General features: G+C 33.6%; 3 protein-coding genes and 1 long non-coding RNA gene across 5 annotated transcripts; 1 reads left to right on the top strand and 3 right to left on the bottom strand.

Annotated features, from left to right (window-relative positions):
- Positions 1 to 1,141: 1,141 nt before the first annotated feature.
- On the bottom strand, positions 1,142 to 1,972 carry LOC146935168 (uncharacterized). Its single transcript, XR_015033077.1, has 2 exons — positions 1,870 to 1,972; positions 1,142 to 1,776 (listed from the first exon to the last, which is right to left on the bottom strand). It is a non-coding gene; the product is annotated as an uncharacterized LOC146935168 (long non-coding RNA).
- Positions 1,973 to 2,492: 520 nt separating this feature from the next.
- On the top strand, positions 2,493 to 6,408 carry LOC146935167 (N-terminal nucleophile aminohydrolases (Ntn hydrolases) superfamily protein). 2 transcript variants are annotated; one of them, XM_085750325.1, is made up of 7 exons: positions 2,493 to 2,691; positions 2,868 to 3,051; positions 3,744 to 3,808; positions 3,921 to 4,307; positions 4,397 to 4,455; positions 5,655 to 5,759; positions 6,028 to 6,408. In XM_085750325.1, the coding sequence occupies exons 1-7, from the start codon at positions 2,641 to 2,643 to the stop codon at positions 6,245 to 6,247; spliced, it is 1,071 nt and encodes a 356-aa protein (XP_085606451.1). In that variant the 5' UTR covers positions 2,493 to 2,640; the 3' UTR covers positions 6,248 to 6,408. The 2 variants fall into 2 exon arrangements, with proteins under 2 accessions (XP_085606451.1, XP_085606452.1); XM_085750326.1 differs by lacking the exon at positions 2,493 to 2,691 and having other exon boundaries at positions 2,979 to 3,051; positions 3,910 to 4,307.
- On the bottom strand, positions 6,286 to 9,017 carry LOC146935166 (hexose carrier protein HEX6-like). Its single transcript, XM_085750323.1, has 2 exons — positions 8,512 to 9,017; positions 6,286 to 7,960 (listed from the first exon to the last, which is right to left on the bottom strand). The coding sequence occupies exons 1-2, from the start codon at positions 8,965 to 8,967 to the stop codon at positions 6,884 to 6,886; spliced, it is 1,533 nt and encodes a 510-aa protein (XP_085606449.1). The 5' UTR covers positions 8,968 to 9,017; the 3' UTR covers positions 6,286 to 6,883.
- A 3,070-nt stretch (positions 9,018 to 12,087) lies between these two features.
- LOC146935165 (hexose carrier protein HEX6-like) lies at positions 12,088 to 15,379 on the bottom strand. The gene is made up of 3 exons (XM_085750324.1): positions 15,219 to 15,379; positions 14,030 to 14,352; positions 12,088 to 13,279 (listed from the first exon to the last, which is right to left on the bottom strand). The coding sequence occupies exons 1-3, from the start codon at positions 15,349 to 15,351 to the stop codon at positions 12,206 to 12,208; spliced, it is 1,530 nt and encodes a 509-aa protein (XP_085606450.1). The 5' UTR covers positions 15,352 to 15,379; the 3' UTR covers positions 12,088 to 12,205.
- Positions 15,380 to 21,908: the final 6,529 nt, after the last annotated feature.

The following is a 21,908-nucleotide window of genomic DNA, read 5'->3' as shown; positions in this document are numbered from 1 at the left end:
AACACTTTCGTCCTTTATCTTTTTTTTGTGACGATTTAGTCTTTATGTTATAAAATGACAATATCTTATCATTTTTTATGAGAATTTTTTCAAAGAAATTTTATTTTCTAGATTTGTATGATGAAGATTTGCGTTTGTCTATGAGTTTGATGGATTTTTTTTGGAGTTTTTGATAATTATTTTTCATCAGGGCCGGACCTTGGGGAGTGCAAGAAGCGCTACTGCACCGAGCCTCTAAAAACTATGGGCCTCAAAAAAAATTATAATACCCACCCCCATTGAAAGAATCACAACAATTATTTCTTTTTCGCATAAACCATTCGTTTTCCCCTTTCCTACGACGTAGGAGTGACATTCCAAACGGCATCGTTAGCTAAATTTCACCTCTCTTTCACTTAATTTTATTTTGTTTTGTTTCGTGTTTAAAAGTTCTTCTGATTCTGATTTTTTAATGAAGTCTAGCTACACAAAAAAAATTGCGTTTTGATTTTACTGAGGCCAATTTTAAAAATAGAACCGAGCCTCCTATTTCATAGGAACGGCCCTGTTTTTCATAAAAAAGGATAACTATGTTGTTATTTTATAACATAAAGGACTAAATCGTAACAAAAAAGATAAATGACGAAAATGTCACCTAAAATTAAGTTAAGGGACTAATTGTGTAATTTTGCCTTTAGATTTCAATTTAAGGTTTTTGTTCTTTCTTAACTTCTTAAAAGTAATTTAGATTTCAATTTAAGGTTTAAATATCACTTTGTTCTTTCTTAACTTATCTTAAAAGTTCAGTTTGATCTTTCAACTTTAAAACCGATCAACTTGATTCTTTAACTTATTTTAAAAGTTTAGTTTGGTCCATTAAATTTAAAACCGATAAATTTGGTCATTTAACTTATATAAGTTTCTCTAAAAAAACTTATATAAGTTAATGCAACTTGATCTTCAATAGATGAATATTAAAAATTAAAATTTCATTTATTTCACAAAATTATATTTGACAAAAGACCAAACCAATTTAACGCACTTCATCAAGAATTTAAGCACTAACTTAACGGTGTGATTGGAAAACCTTGCCTACAAAATTCATTTGAACTTGTTTTATGATATTTGTATTAAAGAGCAAAAAAAAAAACTACAAAAAAACTTGACAAGGATGAATACATTTCAATAACTTTTGGGGTAAACAACCATTTTCGTCTTTGGACGTGCATCTTATTGTCATAATAGTCTATGACTAAAAGGAAGAAAAAAAAAATACAAAATTGTCTCCGACTCGAAAATGCATTAGCCACATTTAGCCCCCAACATTAAATTTGGCCATTAAGTGTACAAAAAAGTCAGAGACACACTAAATGTTTACTTTGAAATGAGCAATGAGTTAATTTCACCTCGTTGTCTTCATTCACAAAACCACCGTTCAAAATGGGATCCTTGCATAGTCTACCTCCTTCAGAAATTGTCGCCGACAGTCGTCACCCTCTCCCTTTTCCTCGCTCTAAAATAAATATGTTCATTGTCGAGAAAACCACCTCTCTGCCACCAATGGGTTCGGTGCCCATTTCTCAAGCGGTTATCTCGCGTTTTCTTTTCGCCCTTTGAACAATAATATGCTTCCTCTTACTTTTTTTTGTCCACCCACTGATGTGCCATTAACGCGAGAATGAGAATGTTGTTCCATCGAAAATCTCCGCCGATAAAGACCACCGGTACCGGCGTGTTGAATTTGAGAAACATGCGTTTCGCTCTGCAGTTCTCTATCCGTTCTTACAACCGAAGTTTCTGAAAAATATAAAACAAGATTACAAGAATAGGTTAGTGCTATGATTTTTCGAATAGAAACTCTAATTGGTGAGTAGCTATGGACGGACAAACCATGATGTGATTCTTATTCAATTTTCCCATAGACTTCCATAATATAGTCGGTAGTGCAACAATAATTTGATGTTAATCAGTTTCCGGTTGAATTGAACAAAATGTTTTCAATATATTTTGAGTCGGTGTATTTTGGATCGATGTTTGTGTTAATTTTTCTGATACTTATCATATCAATTTATCACGTAGATTATAATAATTGTTCTTTTTAATTTTTTTGGTCTTTTTATAAATTGACTATGTGCAAATGTCAAATATAATCAATAAAATAAAAGTATAAATAACAATACTCCTATCACCTTATATCTTTTTTATAAGAAAAAATAACAATACTCCCTCCCACCTTATATCTTTTTTTTTTTAACAAAAAAACAATACTCCCTCTCACCCTTAAAAAACAATAATCATCCGTCTAATTTTAATCGTCTCTTTAAGGTTGTGGGCGGTTTTTAAAAAATAATTAGTTGAATTAGTCTCAATTGTAAAATTAATATTATTTACTAAAACATTCTTATGAATTGTAGTTAATGAAGTTGTTACTTCTGTTAAACAAGAGTACATCAGTGAAAAAATAATAATAAAAGTTGCATTACTATTTTAAAATTACAATTATTTTGACACTTATTTTTTTTCCTTCTTCAAACTGAAAATCGAATTGAGTCAACTAGATGTAGAGACAGAGAGTATTATTTTTAGTATCATTTGAACATTATATTAAGATTATTTTGTGTATACCGATCCTTTGATAATTCATCTTCTTTGAGCTTTTCCATGGCTTCAAAGCCCTTCAACTTTATACTGTTCATCTCTTTACTATCCCTGGTAACATTCTCTTTTCTCACTCTCTAACTCACACACAGTGGAAAACAAATCAATCATTTTTAATTTTCCAAAACTCAAATTCAACAACTTTGTACCAAAATCTTAATTGGGCTTCCCTTTTTATTCTTAAAAAACAATAAAAAAATTTGGGTTTTATTTTGATGTGATGGGTGTAGTTTTGCAAGTGTTGTGATGGGCATGAAAGTGTGGAATTGAAGCAGTATCCATTGGTTGTGAGCACATGGCCTTTTATTGAAGCTGTAAGAGCTGCATGGAAAGCTGTTGATACTGGCTCCTCTGCTGTTGATTCTGTTGTTGAAGGTTGCTCTACTTGTGAGGAACTTAGGTGTGATGGAACAGGTTGTGAACTTGAATCTTTGGAACATAATTTGGACTTAATTAAGAACTTATTCAATAAGCGCTTACTGTATATGTTGTTATGTATAAGTTTTTCTATAAGCTATTGCAAGAAATGTATAAAAATAAGCTCAAAACATCTTAAAAGCATATCATAAGTTATTTTCATGATAAGCTTTTCCAAATAAGCTTTTGGACGTTGATAGTTATTCTTGCTTGACAAGAGGAGGAGAACTTGAAGATTTATCTTTATTTTACCCCTATAGCCTATAGGGATGGCTTAAAAAAGTATTGATACTGTTTTCCAGGCCTGTTTGGATCAGCTTATCTACTGAAATAACAACTTGTGACACTGTTTGAGAGAGCTTATAAAAAGAGCTTATGACATGTCCATAAACTATTTTTCAACTTATTTTTTTAAGCTCTTCATGGTGGCATATGAAAACAACTTATAGATTATATGAAAACAATTTGACTTTATTTTATCTTTTCTCATGGAAACAACCTTTTCATAAGCACTAATATGATAAGTGCTTATGCAATAAGTGCTTAATTTAGCTATTTATCCAAACATGGTTTTTTACACTCTCTTTCTAAACACACGCGCGCACGCGTGCAAGATTTAGTTCGTTTGAGGTTGTTTGTTCATGTTAAGTGTACTTGGGCATGTCTTCTGAGTATCTTATGCTTAACAGTTGGTCCCGGTGGGAGTCCCGATGAGAATGGAGAAACTACAATGGATGCTTTGGTCATGGATGGGGTAACTACCAATTACCATGCTCTGTAGCTGTTAGTTATTTTCTGTCTTTCATTCTAATTGTTCATACACTGGCATGATATTTGGTCACATCTTCTGCTAAGGGAATGCATAGGTGACCATGGAAGTAGGAGCTGTTGCCGCCATGAGATATGTAAAGGATGCAATCAAAGCTGCAAGGCTAGTCATGCAACACACTGAACACACTTTGCTTGTAGGAGAGAAAGCATCAGAATTTGCAATATCAATGGGTCTTCCAGGACCTACAAACTTGAGTTCATCAGAATCTATAGAGAAATGGACCAAATGGAAATATAGTAGCTGCCAACCGAATTTCAGGAAAAATGTATTACCTGCAAATAATTGTGGTCCGTATCGTCCAACTAATTATGTTGAACTCTCTGACGAAACATGCTCCAGTACTTATGAAAATCAAATATTAAGATTACCGCATGTTGGTCTTCACAGCCACGATACTATATCAATGGCTGTTATTGATAGAGTAAGATCATCGTAACAACATAAAAATTGATTTTTTTTATAATACAGCTTAAAATCGTTGCAAATGACAGTTCTTTTTTTGTGGTTTAGATGGGGCACATTGCTGTTGGCACATCAACAAATGGGGCAACGTTCAAGATTCCTGGCAGGTAATCTTGTCGGTGTTAATATTAGAAGTTGGAAGATCTTCTCATTTCTTGAATGGCTAAAGTTTATTTCCTTTCAAGCTATTTTTTTTTTCTTTTTAATTTTTCAAAAGCCACTATCCATTTATTTATATTTTAATTTTATTTTTTCTGTTGTAACAAATCCATGTTAGCTCTCATCTGTGCTGTACTCGAGATAGGATGGCTTTAGCAAATAGATTTGTTTCATTATATTTTCAATGGCAGAAGTTATTCCACTTGAGCCATGGCAAATTGCTTCTATCAATACCCAAATACACATGCTGATTAATGTATATGATAGAGACCAACTGGTATTACTAGAATAAATAGAGAAAATCCCAAATTACAGTAGAACTCCTAGAGGATTGGAGAGACTCTAGACGCTCCCAATGCCAAAAGGTCCGAAGTCTATACAAAATGACAGGATGATCCCCTCTCTAATCACTCGTCTCTATTTATAGGCAGCATGCCTTATATAGCCCAACTATCACTTAACTAACTAACCCATTAACTAACTAACTAACTAACTAACAACTTAACTAACAAATAAAAAATTATTAACTAACAATAGCAAACCTATCAGTATACAACACACCGCTAATGCATCAGATCATGGTTTTGAAATTGAGATTTTTAAATTGTGAATCGGAAGACCTATTTTAAATTGAGATTTTTGAAATTGATTCAAAAAAAAATTGTTAATTGGAAGACCTATTTTATGAATCGTGAATCGAATCTTATTATGAACTCTAAGATATACTACCAATATAAATGTGCCATTTATAAGTAAAGCAAAGCAACTAACAAAATTTTAAGCAAATTTATCCAATATGAACCTCAATAATTCAAGACTGTAGTCATAAATCAAATGATAAGAGAAAAGTGGCTGACTATACAAAGTTGACAAAAAAGGGATGACTAAACTTAGATAGTGATTAATTGGAATGAATCCGAATTCTTCATAGTGAACCGGGATTCAAAATGTGATTCATATAATCCAAAATGGATACATGCTAGAAATTTGTATGGATTGAGTTCAGTTTTGTGTCCTATCGATGAGACGACGGTTGCATGTATCATGATACCAATAACCATGCAAAAGATGTTAATAACTGTTATTTTTTTTCTCTACATATGCTTCGTATAATTGAGTTTTCTTTTGAAATATTTTTTGATTGTAGGGTAGGTGATGGTCCCATAGCTGGATCCTCAGCATATGCAATAGACGAAGTTGGCGCATGCTGTGCAACTGGGGATGGCGACATCATGATGCGCTTCCTTCCATGGTAGTACGGAAACTCCATAGTTCCTTTCGTTTAGACTCTGATCTGCTTTGCATTTGATTGTTTTGCCTTCTCAATATTAAAATTGTATAGTAATATTGGTCCTAACAAACGTGTAGCCAAGCTACAAGTAGCCTGTTGGTAGTTTCTTTACCCTGTTGATAGTTTCAACTTCGAGTAGCATTTTTCTTGTATAGTTACAGCTTTTATGAATCAGTTTATGTGTTTTATCTTGTGAACTTTCAAGATTAACATTTCATTTCAATTTCAGCTATCAAGTTGTGGAAAGCATGAGGTTGGGAATGGAACCCAAACTTGCTGCTAAGGATGCAATAGCACGAATAACCAAAAAGTTTCCAGACTTCGTGGGAGCTGTCGTTGCCCTAAATAAAATGGGGGAACATGCTGGTGCCTGCCATGGTTGGACATTTAAATATTCAGTAAGGAGCCCTGCAATGAAAGATGTAAAAGTCTTTACTGTGCTACCCTGAAAGATAGCATGTTCGAGAAATTGGTACCGGTATCAACATTTAAATTTAAGTGATTATTATGCTAATTGTATTGGTTGAGGAAATTTGATGCAAACAAATGTGCTTAAAGTGTTACAACTTTTGTGATATTAATTGAGCATTTAACATGGATTGTGCAAGATCGATCTTTTCTCATATCTATCAACATCAATGCTTGCATGAAGATCAGACTACATTTCAATTTTGCCAGTGTAAGAAGTGAAATTAATCACAATCACCTGCATAACTATTTGCACTAACATCTCTCTTCCGTGATATGGTTGTAGAAGTGAAAAATGGAGGGACAAAATTGAAAAGGGTAAAAAGGAAATCTTGATAAAATAGGGATTCGTATTCAGGGATTCAGTTTCTTTCTTGCCGTGAGTTCTTGGTGGTGCTTCTTGCACACCCTCGACGTGAATAAACTTTTGCTGATTCTAAAAAAAAAAAAAATGGTATTCTGGGGTGTGCTCAAATAGTATGTGATATTCGGTCGAGTATTTAAATGACTTGCTTCTCCTTGATAGCTAACTTTTAAGGCAGGATTAACATGTGCATGTGCATGTAATATCAAATCATTTTCTGCTATCATTCATATAGCATTAGAATTGGATCTCATTATAATTCCTCTTTAACTCTGTCGTCACTTATTTTTCCCACTATTTTCTTCCAAAACCAATGTTCCTGCCACACTTTCTCCATCTGTTCAAGTGGCACATTTTTTGTCTCTGGTAGGAAACAATACACAAACACAGTCATCACCACCACCCAACCTCCAAAGAAGAAGAAAATCCCAGACTTGAAGTGGCAAAGCATGGATAGAAAAGTCTGAGCAACAATAAAAGTGAAGAGAAAACTCACTGCTACTGTGATGCTTTGTCCAGCTGATCTAATCTCCAATGGAAAAATCTCACTTGGTACTAACCAACCTAGTGGACCCCACGACCATCCAAACCCAGCAACATAAATACATATCATTATCAAAACCATATAAGCATACCCTTTACTTAATCCACCATGATCTTTCAGATGAACTGCCATTATGCCTCCAACTATACATTGTGACACAAACATTTGAATGCCTCCGACTATGAACAAGGTTCTCCTTCCAAGTTTATCTACTATGAGCATTGATATGAATGTCGAACCGGTACCTACTATGCCTGTCATGACAGATGATAGAAGCGATGCACTTTCTCCTAACCCAATTGTTCTGAAAAGTAAAGGGGCATAGAAAGCGATGACATTGATCCCTGTCACTTGTTGGAAAAATGGTATTGCTATTGCCATTACAAGTTGTGGTCTATATCTTCTTTTCAATATAATCTTAAATGATTGTTGTGAACTTGTTTTTGAAGTAGAACTTGCTTTAGTGAGGTCCTCGAGTTCTGCTTCCACATCTTCTACGCCTCGTATTCGTTGAAGTACCCGCTTCGCCTTTTGATGGTCTTGGGTGGTTTGGATTAGGCTATTGGGAGTTTCTGGTAGGAAAAGTGCACCTAGTGTTAGGAAAGAGGCTGGAACTGCTGCCATGGCTAGGGATACACGCCAACCCCAACCGCCTTTGATCTTTTCTGTTCCATAGTTGATTAGATTAGCAGACAAAGCGCCTATACCAATGCTTAATTGGAAGCCATTGTTTATTGCCCCTCTAAATCTAGGTAATGCCATTTCTGAGAGATATAGAGGAACTGCCTGCAAAATTAGGACATAATGTGAAAGAAGTTGTAGTCTAACTGTAATTAGAGCATGACAATTGATGTTAGATATTAGATAAACTTCTTAGATATATATTTGTTTGGTTCAAATTGGATTAACTTATACTTTAAGTGAAGATGTGACGCTTGACGTGAACTCCATATCACTGCCATGTCTCTTCAGGAAAAAGTGTCACGTCTCCATGTTACTTGACATGATTTTCTATCGGATTTGATCGGATAAATGTTTTTGGGAAAGTAACTCCTTGCCTTATACACAACAATTTATAACAAGCAATTTTCTCCTTGGAAATGTGACATTGATGTAGATTTCACGGGGATTGATACATCTTCATTTTTTATTTACGTGTTAAAATTTCAAGGACGAAATTGATAATTAGTAAAAATCAAGGACTAATTTGATTGATAGTTTCAGGGACAAAATTCCCTATTCACACTAGTTTCAAAATCTCTTGATTATTATGAAACTATTTTAGTATTTCTATGTGTTTGGGAAGAAAAGGGTGACAGGAAAGAAAAATTGGCTACCTGGTTAGCAAAACCAACCCCAACTCCAAGTAAAAGTCGACCGACTATGAGCATGTACACGTTAAAAGCTGCACCTCCAAGGGCTGTGCCGGCAAGGAACGCAGCACCACCTGCAACGATAGACGGCTTGCGACCAAAGACTCTGGTGACATAAGAAGCAAAGAAGGAAGTAACAAAACCAGCAACATAAAGAGAGGATGTAAAAGAAGTCAGTAGTTGACTGTCAAACATGCAATAGTTGCTAACTTTATCATCTGATTTCATCTTAAGGTATATGTTGTGGAAGAATTTATTCAGAAATGGTTCCATTGATGTCACTCCACCTGTTATACCAATGTCATAGCCAAATATGACACCTCCCATAGCAGCCATCATACAAGAGAGAACAACATAAAGGGTTATCCTGCCATTGTTCTTTTGTTCACTTGGACATGTTATAGCCAATCCAACTGCCATTATTAACTTTTTTCTTTAAGCTTAAACAAGTAGAAGCTTAGAAGAGAGAGAGAGTTCGTTGTTTGCATATACAAAGATAAATAAGCAAACAATGTCTCTTGACTTGCATAGTCAATTGGTAGCAATGAACATGAAGTCCAAGTGGGGTATGGTAAACTTCAGAACGTTTATTGGTTTGAATGTTCAACATATTGATAATTTAGTGTAAGAATTTATTTAGAGTTTATCTAGGCTTATGTGATAATATAAACACTTAACAAAAAAACGTATGAGATATATACACTTAAGTTGCTTTTAGCTTATTTCAATGTAAGCATTTTTTTGAGTTTGAACTATGGTTGGAGCAATCCTTAGTCAGACTTTACTCTTAACCCAATTTCGGATTACCAAAACCCCCTTCTTAAGAGTATCGAAGGGTTAAGATAAAAAATGTAAGGTTTTCAAATGAGTTTTTAAATCATTGTTGCAAATACAATAGGTTATTAAATAGGTTGTTTATCCAAAGACAATTTATAATTGTGTTAAATTATTCTTGTAGGTTCCAGAGTGTGATGCACAAACCAATACAAATTAAAGATAATATTATTGGTTATCTAAGGCAACTTCCGGTTAAAAATTAAGCTAGAGACTAATCTTTCGAGGTACGAAGATTCATTTAAAGGGTTGATCTCTCTCAACAAATGTTCTTTTATACACACCGACGAGAGATCAAATTCGTGATCAAGAAACTCAGTTATCAGTCAACTGAGTTAGTAAATTAAAGCTAATATTGAAATAATATTAACATGACTATTATGGTACTTTTATTATGATTTAACATTTAAAAAATGTGTTTTTTATACTCAAGTGAAGTATGATGACTATGTCTATGTTATCAAGGCATAAAATAACTTCCTTGCATATGACGTGTCTCTTTCAAAATAGTGTGGTGCTAATTTGCTACTTTGTTAGGTCAAAGTTGCACACCAGCAATGCCCCTATATACAATAATTGGAGAAAAATAATTGTATGTATGGTGAGTGTGACAGGGACTTGCTTCTAACCATATGTTTAGAAACAAACTCAACAATTTGAATGGTTGATTTATTTGACAACAAGGAGATGGTTGGGACCAATTTTATCAAGGATTTGTGGATTTTGGCATATTAATATTCCAATTTTACAAGGAACATCACACGTTTAGTTGAGTTTCTATGAATATAAGAGAAGATTAAAAAGGAAGGGTTGAATCTTCAACAACAAATCTCACCAATCATATCTATTCAATAAAATTGTCTATGACTTCTAATATGATGATCGGCTGGACCTAGCCTCTATTTGCATTTAAATAGTTAGAATTTGAAAGAGAATAAAGGAAAAATTATAACTTTTTTCACCCTATGAGTTTCTTGCTCATGATATTCAGATTTTAAAATCCGAAATATTTTGACATGTTTTGAAGATTTTTATGGGTTATTGTGCCGTTTGAATTCTAAAATCCGAACTGCATAGGACGCGCAAGAAACTCATATATAAGATGGGAAAAGAAGGTGTCTAAAGGAAAGCTGTATGTTAAAAAAAAAGGAAAACTATATATATTTTTGAGAATGTGATTGGTGAGATTTACGATCTAAATTACGAATTATAATCTGTAATCAGTGTATAAACATTTGTCCTAGATTTTTATTTTGTCTACTGGTTTTGTTGGAACCATGATATGCCATGTGAAATTTGAAGTACTTTGGAAACATCACAAACCCGGTGGCATTTCTGAAAAGAAAAAAAACTTGTGATATGAAAGTAAAAAATTGATTTTGCTCACCTAAAAGCTAAGAATTGTAGCTTCTATATTAACACGCCTATGAGGCGGAAATCAATTAATGTTCTTTGAAGCCAAATTTCATATTTTAATGTTAACTCACATTTCAATATTATCAATGTGCAAACTGGGTGTCTAAACGTAGTTCCAAACATACCATAAAATATTTTGTGTTATGATTTTTTTGTTTTGTTTTTGAATGACATTGTTTTATGAAATTTGTTGTTATTAAAATGTATTACTCTTGTATTTTCAGTTCATGTAATGATCCAATGAGGTCTAACAGCATGTAACTTTTCTAGGCTTTCCATTGGCATTAACTTTTCCAAGGTGTCTAATAGCATATAATGATCCAATGAGGTCTGAAAGGGAATAAAAAATAATGTCATGTTAATTTGAGTTTTATGAATTTGAAGTTTGTATTATAAAAGTAGGCTAAAGTGCAACTTTGGCCCCCTATCTTTCAAAAAGTTGCGATTTTGGCCCCCTAACTTTGAAACTACAATTTTGGCCCCCCATGTTTAGGGAAATATGCTCTTTTAACCCCCTAACATAAGGGAAATATGTCTTTTGACCGCTTATCTTTTCAAAATGTTGCGATTCTGACCCCTTATCTTTTCAAAATGGCCCCTTTTTTTTGGACACGTGTCGCCTTCTCAGCAGTTTTCAAAGTTAGGGGGCCAAAATTGTAGTTTTCAAAGTTAGGGGGCCAAAATCGCAACTTTTTGAAAGATAACGGGCCAAAGTTGCACTTTAGCCATAAAAGTACTCACCAGTTAGATTTATTTTGTTACCTAATCTTTCTGATGGAATGGTGTTGAATGACAAGCTTTATTGAATCTTGGATTTTGCTAACATTAGTTCATCATCTAGTTGTTTACACAAACCATGCATTCTTTGTTACTTTGATTTGTTTGTAAGTATCATTTAATTTGCTGATGAAATTTTATGATTTGTTATGGTGTATATATTTCCTTCTTGTATAATGTATTTAAAAGTTGATATGAGTTCTTGCCTAATTTATGACAGGGACTTGCTTCTAACCATATACTTAGAAATAAAATCAATAATTTGAACGGTGATATCTTTGGGAAGGATGGGGTGGGCCAGTTGGGACCAATGTTATCAAGGATTAATTTTTGGACTTTGGCATATTAATTAATATCCTAGTTTTATTAGCTTCTAAAAAAAAAAAATCCAAGTTTTATTATCACACATTTATTGAATTTCTATGAATAAAGATAAGTGTGGAAGAAGAAGATATTTCGGTACTTACTACATTAATTAACTATGCAGCACTGACACTTCAGATTGAAGACGTGTTTAGTGTCCGACATTGACATGTGTGGTTACATTAAAATATTCCACCTTTTCAAATTACTATCGGTGTCAATGTGTCAATATCAGTGTCGTATCCATATTTTGTCAATGCGTAAGTAGTTAAGGCACCACAGTGTGTTTGCCTTCAATCTTGTCTCCAACAATTTTTTTCCAAAAAAAATGTTCTCTCCAAACCCTATCCATTTGCTCAATTGGAACATTCTTGGTTTCTGGTAACAGAAAATAAACAAACACTGTCATCATAACCACCCAACCTCCAAAAAAGAAGAAAGTTCCATACTTGAAATGACATAACATACTAAGAAAAGTTTGAGCAACAATGAAAGTAAACAGAAAGTTCACTGCAACTGTAATACTTTGCGCGGCTGATCTAATCTCCAATGGAAAAATCTCACTAGGAACCAACCATCCTAATGGCCCCCATGACCAAGCAAATCCGGCAACATAAATGCATATCAAAACTAGAATCAAATATGCATATTTCTTGCTTATTTCACCATGATCACCAAGTTGTGCTGCCATTATACTTCCTATAAGAATTTGTGAGAAGAACATTTGAATTCCACCTGATATGAACAAAACTCTTCGACCTAGTTTATCGACTATAAGCATTGATATGAATGTTGAAGTAGTACCTACAATCCCTACCATAACTGCAGATAAAAGTGAAGCACTTTCACCTAATCCAATGGTTAAAAATAGGATTGGAGCATAAAAGGAAATGACATTGATTCCTGTGAATTGTTGGAAAAAAGGTATAGCTATTGCCATAACAAGTTGAGGTCTATATTTTCTTTGTAAGATGTTCTTAAATGGATGTTTGATAGAATTTGACATGATACTTGCTTCAATAAGGTCCTCAAATTCTTGTTGAACATCATGTGTCCCTCTTATGGATTGCAGCATTAACTTAGCTTTTTGATGGTTTTTGCTGTTTTGGATTATGCTGTTTGGTGTTTCTGGGAGGAAAAATGCTCCTAAAGTGAGGATTGTAGCTGGAACTGCTGCCATGGCTAGAGAAATTCGCCATCCCCAACCGTCTTTGATCTTTTCTGTACCAAAGTTGATTAAATTTGCTGATAGAACACCAATTCCAACACAAAGCTGGAAGCCAATGTTGATTGCTCCTCTATATCTTGGAAGTGCCATTTCTGATAGATATAATGGAACTGCCTGCAGAAAAAAAGAAACTTTTGATCCATCTAAAGTTTATTTTAATGTTACCAAGATAATAGTATCCAATCCAATGAATTAAAGAGCTTAATAACTATAGATTCAATCCATAGACATGTTTTACACTGACACAATGACGATTAGAAGCTAAAAATTGGATGAGATATTACCTGAAAATGAGTTTATAAGTGTGAGACATTCCTCATCTCACAAGTCGGTTTTGTATGGTTGAGTTAGTCTCAACCCAAATTTTAACATTATATCACAGGTTATCCAAAATCCGTTGAGCTACTCGGTCCGCTATTGGGCCACTCACGTCACACTAGATATATCCGGGTGTGAGGGGGTGTTGAGAAGTTCGACAATTGATGAAATATTGAATTTATGAAAATTAAGTGGGAGACATTCCTCATCTCTACAAGTCGGTTTCACAGGCTTAAATTAGATTCAACAAAATTTTTAAGAGATCCTATCTTACTACATCTATTATAGTCTAAAATTAAAAAGTGAAGTGTGTTAGGAGTTCTACACCGACTAGATAAAAATATTCATTGTGATACTTAAGCCTTGAAACTCTTCCAGATAATAGACCAGTCTTGTCCTAGCAGCATGTCATAAAGGCAACCATATATTAACTTACATATTTATGTCACTATCACTAAAATTTCTAAATATGTGGCCTAAAGAGTGCCATTATCTCTCTTTCTCATTATTGTTCTTAAAAACATGGTAATTGGAGAAATATTATACCTGATTAGCAAAGCCAATTCCAACTCCAAGAAGAACACGACCAAGTATTAGCATGTATATATTAAGTGCAGCACCACCAAGAGCTGCTCCAATAAGGAATGCAGCACCACCTACAAGAATTGATGGTTTGCGACCAAAGGCTCTTGTGATTGATGAAGCAAAGAAAGATGCTAAAAGGCCAGCTATATATAGTGATGAAGTGAATGTTGTTAGGAGTTGGCTATCAAATTTGCAGTAATTGCTTATCTTGTTGTCTTGTTTCATCTTGGTGTATACATCTGGAAAAAACTTCTCCAAAAATGGCACCATTGATGTTACACCACCTGCAAAAAGAGAAAAAAATTGAAGGTTCTAAGTGTTGATGTATTCATTTTTTCTTTTATTTATTTTTTCTTTTTATTTACAATTTCATCTATCTTTATTCAATCAAATATCATTTTTTTTTAGTTAAATCGTGTTTACCCTATGCCATTTGGGCAAGTTTTGATTTATCCCATGTAAAAAAACTTTGGATTTCAAACTCGTAATTTAAAGATTATTTGGTTTTGGACTTTCATGACTTCAAATTTAAAATTTAAGGTATTTTCACCCCATGTAATTTCAACGAATTTTGGTTTACCCTCATACCATATCATCTATTTTGTATAGTCAAAATTTACGAAAGATCAAAATAAAAAATCTTTAAATTATAAGATTGAAATCTACAGTTTTTTTTTTATAGGAAGATAAATCAAAATTCGTCCAAATGACAGTGATGTAAAGACAATTTAATCTTTTTTAAATAATCGCATAACATTTCGTAATTTTCAAGATTGTTATCGCAAAAAATGGACAAAAATTATCCACTTGTACGCTACTCGTATCTATAATAACTATATAAGGGATCAAAAATATTGGACTGATATTTTCATTCTTCTAATTATATCTTTCATTTAAAGTATAGTAATTATAATTTTAAATTTTTATAATTTTATTTAAAATTTTAACTAAAATAATATGTTAAATCTCATTATAATAGAAATAACTCAACTATATTAGTTTAAAAAAAGTACAAATATCACTTTTTTTTAAAAGATAGTACAAAATATCACTTAAATCTTTATTTGATTGTGGTGTGTATTCACAAAAAGCAAAGTGTGATTTAATAATTGTAAGAAAAGATAATGAAGTTGAATGGTATGAGATTCACCTGAAATTCCTATATCATAACCAAAGATAATGCCTCCAGTGGCAGCCACCATACAAGAGAGAATCACAATAGGAGTCATCTTTCCATTGTATCCTCTTCTATTGCTTGCAATTGGTAGCTCTACTACTGCCATAGCTCTTCCTAATCAAAATTTCAATTATGTTTCTCCTTCACATTATTAATACATATAAATATAGATTTATAGTATGTGTCCAAATCCAATCCTCAAGTGTACTAGTAGACTAAAACACATATAGTGCAGCCTTTCTTGACTATTATATACTTTGTATATTGTCCGTAAGTGGATTGAACGTTGAAATTTCTTATGATACTTCGAAATTTCGGCTTTGTTAGGATAAAATCAGGAGAATTTCTTTTTCTACCCCATTTATCACTTGCATTCTTTAAAGGCTAAAATATGCTTTTAGTCCCTGCAAATATAGCAAGTTTGAGTTTTAGTCTCTGGTAAAAAAAATTTAAAATCCATTCCTGCAAAATTTTTTGTTTTTAAAAAAAGTCATTGACCCCACTTTACTGATGATTTGGCGCATTTTTGCCTACATGGCATTCGCTGACTGTGCAAAAATGTACATGTGGCACACAAGTGGAAATTGTCTTATTTTAAATATTTAAAAATCATTTTAATTATAATTAAATTTGATTTTCAAAATTAAAAAAAAAAGGTTTAATTAAATTAAAAATTGAAGAATCAGCATCGTTCTCTTCCTCTCTTCTTCTTCTCCAACCCTCTTCTTCTGCAATAACTACATGTTTCACCATCTTCACCATTTTTTCGCTCATCCTCATCCATCCACTTAAAAACAGCAGCAACTACAACAACAATCTTATTGCAACTTACAAACAACAACGCTAAGATAAACAGCTAAACAATCTCCATGGCGATCGAACAGAACCACCCAACCTCGAACCAAACACCTCGAAAAGCTTCGATCTTCCAGAAATCAAAGGGAAAAAGAAACCACAAGCATAAAACGAGTGGATCTAGAAAAAGGGTCGACGACAAAGTTTCGTCGTCGTTTTAACACAATCTCTCAAGATCCAATCCAACTCGCTAATTGGGTCAAATCTCCAACTCAAAACCCAGAACATACAAATAGAAACAACAACAACAACAACATTCGTGGTCACTGGACAGGAAAATGGGTCACGTTTTGTAGCTTCCATAATAACAAGCACAACCCTCTTCATTGTGCACTGAAACAATTTTCAATTTGAATCAGAATCAGAAATTAAATGGGTCACGTTTCAGATGGCGTGTGAAGAAGTTGCACATTCAAGACCTCTCTTCCTCATGATCTAGATTGTTGTCATAGTAGTTTCTTCCTTATACGTCTTCTCTGCCTTATACACTATTCTTCTACAACCTCTTCTTCAGCTTGGTCCTCTTTTCCTCCTCTTTCAAGTAACCCACTCTCTCTTACTTGAATTTTAATTAAATGGGTTTAATCAAAATCATAACAGAAGATTGATGGATGAATGAAGATGTAGATCGAAGAAGAGGAAGAAAGGGGAAAAATCTCCCAAATTCTTCAGATATATTTTTTTTAATCAATTAAAATTAAATGTTTTATTTTAATTTTAAAAATATATTTTTTTGTTTTTAAAAAAGATTTTTAAATAATTAAATTGAAATAATTGCCACGTGGCTGCCAACGATTCAAATTTACACAATCAGCGAATGCCACGTAGGCAAAAATGCGCCAAATCATCAGTAAAGTGGGGCCAAGGACTTTTTTTTAAAAAAATTTTTGCAGGGATGGATTTCAAAACTTTTTTTTTACCTCCTTAAAAAAAAAAAAAACTTTTTTTTACCAGGGACCAAAACCCAAATTCGCTATATTTACAAGGATCAAAAGCATATTTTAGCCTTCTTTAAATTGTTGATTTTGTCTCTACTCGGATTATAATATAAAGCATTTTTGGACTATGTAGTCCAAATCTTGTAAAAACTCATAAAACACCTGCAATTTACCCTGATTCCTCTAATTTCTATCTCAAAGTAGTTTGGAAAACATAATCAGTAAAAATAACAAGAGTTCAGATTATATAATCTAGACTACGCCTGTTGGAATATTTTATTATTTTATTATATTCCAATATCATTATGTGAGCAAATATCGTAATAATAATTATATTAGCTATTTATCAATTGTGAGCCTTAGTTGATTAGTGATCAAATTAAGTAATAAGACTATTAAATTTCTATTTAGAATATTAATTAATTAATTAATGGATATGGACTCAATATGAGTGGATGTCTGGATGACCCATTAACGGAATAATGGGAAACCCTAATGGTCATTCAATATAAAATAGGCTATGGTCCCCAATATATCGTACGCGGCAAACTCTCTCTTCTCCCCATCTGAAGAGAACTTGAGGCATAAAGGTACCAGTTGAGGAAGAACCAAATCTGTCGCCGCTAACGTTCTTGTTTGTTTTAGACCACCTCTCACTTTGTTTACCGTTGTTGTTGGTTGCTGTTGAAAGGGCTTCCATGAAAGCTTTATCCAGGTATTCCTAGTACCCTAATTCTTGATATCCTTGATAAATCAAACATGTCGTAGATCCGATCATAATCATGTTCAATGTTTTGTTTGCTTCCGCTATTGATTCATAATTGTTGAACATGTTTTATGAAATCTGTTTTTTTAGTAAGACCTAATTTTCCAACAACGCCAACCCCCATCAGACCAATTTATACGAGCAATGTAGTTCATATGCCGACACAGTTCGGATTATATAATATAGATTTGTAAAATACAAGTTCAAATTATATAATCTGAATTGTTTCAGCACATACATATTGTGTATTTGTGACAAAAAAACACTCTTTTTGGCAAACATGGGCCGAATTGCAACACACATCAAAGCATGACACATAAGAGAACATATAATTAAAGCATAACACTTTTTTTTTTTTTTTTGCAAAATTAAAACATAACACATTGTAATCATAATAATTAAACATTTTAAACTATTCAAAACAACATATCCAAACCTTACATCATAATCCAAAACAAATATACAAATCAAACAAAACATAAACACCTTCTATTGGGTAGCATGCCCCTCCCTAGCACCCCCTCCTCCTCCAACAATACACCATTCGACCCACAACCTCAATAAAGATATATACTCTAAGTTCTGTCGTACCCTCCTGCTCAGGTGGCATTCGAGGATCCCTAGCAGGTCTGGGCAATATGTACAGATGTGAAATCCTGAAATACCATCTCATGTATCTATATGACATATCGATAACGTTCAACGATTATCTCCCAAATCTTGAGCAGACATCACACGATCAAGAAAGCTGGTATATGCCATAGACACCCAATGTCGGATGGTCACGGTTGGAGCAGACTCAACTGGATGTCGGAATGATCTAGACAAATCCAAACCGGCGCAACACGCAAATAATGGACTATGTGAGTTTCATATTTGATCCAGCCTGAGTAGAAGTTGATGGTATGTAATTCTCATGTCTGGAGGTATTTGACGCACATCTTTAATACATAATTTGTATTTATAATTTGATCTAGGTGTGCTCTGCAAGACTCTGTGATAGGGAGACCTTCATTGGTACAAAAACCATAACACGCAGGTGTTGATCCTCCATGCAAGACTGTGTATAATCTCTAGGGGCGACTTCATGGAAGTGCTGAAATATACATGACTGCATTAACATATATAAATAAGTGAACAACACATAATATAAAATGCTTAACATTTACGCAAACAACAATTTGTTTGTTATACCTAAAACAATGTCATGTAGCCAGCCAACTATCTGGTCTTATGAAGGTATGCAACATTAAACTCCATGTATAAGTGTGTCAGGGAAGCCACCCCTCATGCAAATTTGGTGACTATCTCAACATCACAAAATTACTGCAGGTAAGTCAAATCAAGGTAGTGGACGGTCTTGTCAATAAAGAGTGTGATGCCACCAAGTATAACAAATATATCCAGACAACACAATCATGGTTCAAATGTATCTCTTATATATCATCAACCTTCTTAGCTTTACTTGTTGGATGAAGATGACTCTCGAACGTTCTAGCCAGATAGTTGAATCATCATGAGCCCCCTCCGTGAGCTCCACCTCATAGTGAGCCTTCTCAGGGTCATCACCTATTAGATCAAACATCAGTTTTGCCTTGACCTGTCTTCTCAACTTATCTTTGCGGTCCAGCAAACGACCCTCAATGGCCAGATGCAACAAACAAGAGACATCGTCTAACGTCGCTATTATCTCCCCAATTGGAAGATGAAAGATCAATCTCTCCTCATGCCACCTCTCAGTAAATACCAACAACAGTCCATGGTCAACTATTCTATAATTGACACGCGTAAGCCAATAAAGACACACTACTTTTGATGGCATCTCTAAACCACTGCTCACTCACCTTATGCTTATCCTCCTTGTACAGATTTTTAAGCTTCTTCCCGATATTGAAGCACTTTAATTGGGACAGAATCACAACAAACCATTTTTATTAGTTTAAACAATTAATAAAACATAGTACAAAAATAATACATTTGACAAAGGTAGCACAACAATAATAAAACATAGATGATAATGTCAACAAAATTAACATTTAATACACCTAAGCCTATTTCGGATTATATAATCTAAATTCATGAACAATCTAGTTCGAATATAATGTGAAACAATACATCACCCAAAAAATTAAAGTTGCATAATTTTAAGAAAAGCCTTGTTTTAAAAATCAGGTTTCCATTAACAACATAATAAAGTTGTGGAAGATTTGTTGGATTTTATTGACTAACCTTTATCAACAATTAAAATAATGAATTATTATATCAACTATTAAATTATAATTATAATCTTGTACTAAATTTTAAATAAAAGTATATTTATTTTAGTACTATAATTGAAAATGGGTCATGATAGGTTGGACCATTTTTCATAGTAAGTGCATCAAGAGATATCTGTCTCCGGTACCAATGAGTATATATACTAACCATCCCATTTGCTTAATAGTTTCCAATACTTGAAAAATTACACAAGAATGGAATGCAATCACGTAACAAGCTGCAAACTAATTCTTTCTGAATGACAAAACCAATTCTCTTAAACACTACATATATGGACTTAGGATACACTACTTTGGTATGCGTGATGGTTTGAACTCTTTGTCAAAGGTCAACAAGTCAAAAGTGTCAAATGTAAATGATATAAAAACATGATAATTGCGTGATTTTTAAGCAAATCATCTATATTAGATTTAAAGAAAATGCTAACATGTGTGCTTTGGGCATTTGTTAAGAAGTTTAAAGAAGAAACTTTATCTTGGGAGTGGTGTGAATTTAACATATTGAAACTTTGAAAATAAAATATTTCTACACAAACATCTATAAATCATTTTCTCTTTTAAATCCTTAATAGACTCTCTTAACATCCACAATAGAGATATCAATTTTTTCGGCACGTAAATGCTTTCTACTCTTTTTTTTTTGTTGTTGAGGAAATTAAGTGCTTTCTACTTGTACATCTCATTTATACTAAATCACTCTAATCCAACACCTCTAAAAGAATTTATAAATGTACCCCACCAACAAATTTATATAATCTATTAGTAACTCTATATCATTTATAATTCAATATTTAACATTAAAATATTGCGTTGTTAAAAAAAGGGTAAAATATGCTTTTCGCCCCTGTAATTATAGGTCATTTGAATTTTCGTCCCTGAGCTTACTAATCCTTCCATCTTGTCCCTGTAATTATTAATCATTTGAGATTTCATCCTAATTACAAAATTTTGCTGAGGTGGAGGGTAATTAATGACGTGGCATGTGTTTAATGGATTTGTGTAAGGACACGTCAGCTGTGGGGCGGGGCAATGACATTTTTGCCCTTAATGAACCTGGGCTCGCACAAAAAGACCTTAATGCCCCTCTCTTCTTTATTCTTTCTTCTTCTTCTTTCTTCCCTCTCTCTTCTTCTCACACGTTCTTCTTTCCTTCACCAACACCAACACGAGATCTGATTCCACCACCACCACCGACATCATCGAACTCTTCAATCAACACAACCAACATCGTCCATCTCTTCCATCACTAACACCATCGATGTACATGATTGCACAGTGCTTTGCAGTTTGACAAGAGAAAGTGCCATTTTGCAGAAATGGACATAGCAGCACTAGCTTATTGTTCTTCTTCATCTGTAACAATGTTTCATCCCTACCCATCAAATCCTTCACATTCTTGTTCACCCTCAGCCTTTTCCTGTCACGAACGACGGTGGTGAATCGATTTCACAAAAGTTAAAGAGAAGGAGATTTTGTTCTTTAGAAATCGATTTCACAAAAGTTGAAAAACAATGGTGGACGAGGTCAGCTTCAACGCTAGGTTAGGGAACTCAGTTGTCAGAAATCTGAATCTCAACCCAGTGCAGAATATTATCAACAAAAACAGGATTTTGTTCTTGAGAAATCAATGGTGGTGAATCTTGGTTGGCGACGGTGTGTTGGTGGCGGTGGTGGGAGTTTGGGAGAGAAGAGATAAGGAAGAATTGAAAAGATTGAAACTTTCAAGGTTTGAAATTGGAGAGAATAAGGGAATGGAGAGAAGAAGAGTGTGCGGGGTTGTGGATTATGAACAAGTGAGGAAAAATTGAACATTTTTGTTTTTCTTGTT

Source organism: Medicago sativa, chromosome 3 (genome assembly GCF_051527215.1).
Source record: "Medicago sativa cultivar Bolivia chromosome 3, Bolivia_mono, whole genome shotgun sequence".
NCBI classification, from domain to species: domain Eukaryota; kingdom Viridiplantae; phylum Streptophyta; class Magnoliopsida; order Fabales; family Fabaceae; genus Medicago; species Medicago sativa.
The sequence above is the reverse complement of the archived record's forward strand: the minus strand, read 5'-3'. Positions and strand labels throughout refer to the sequence as shown.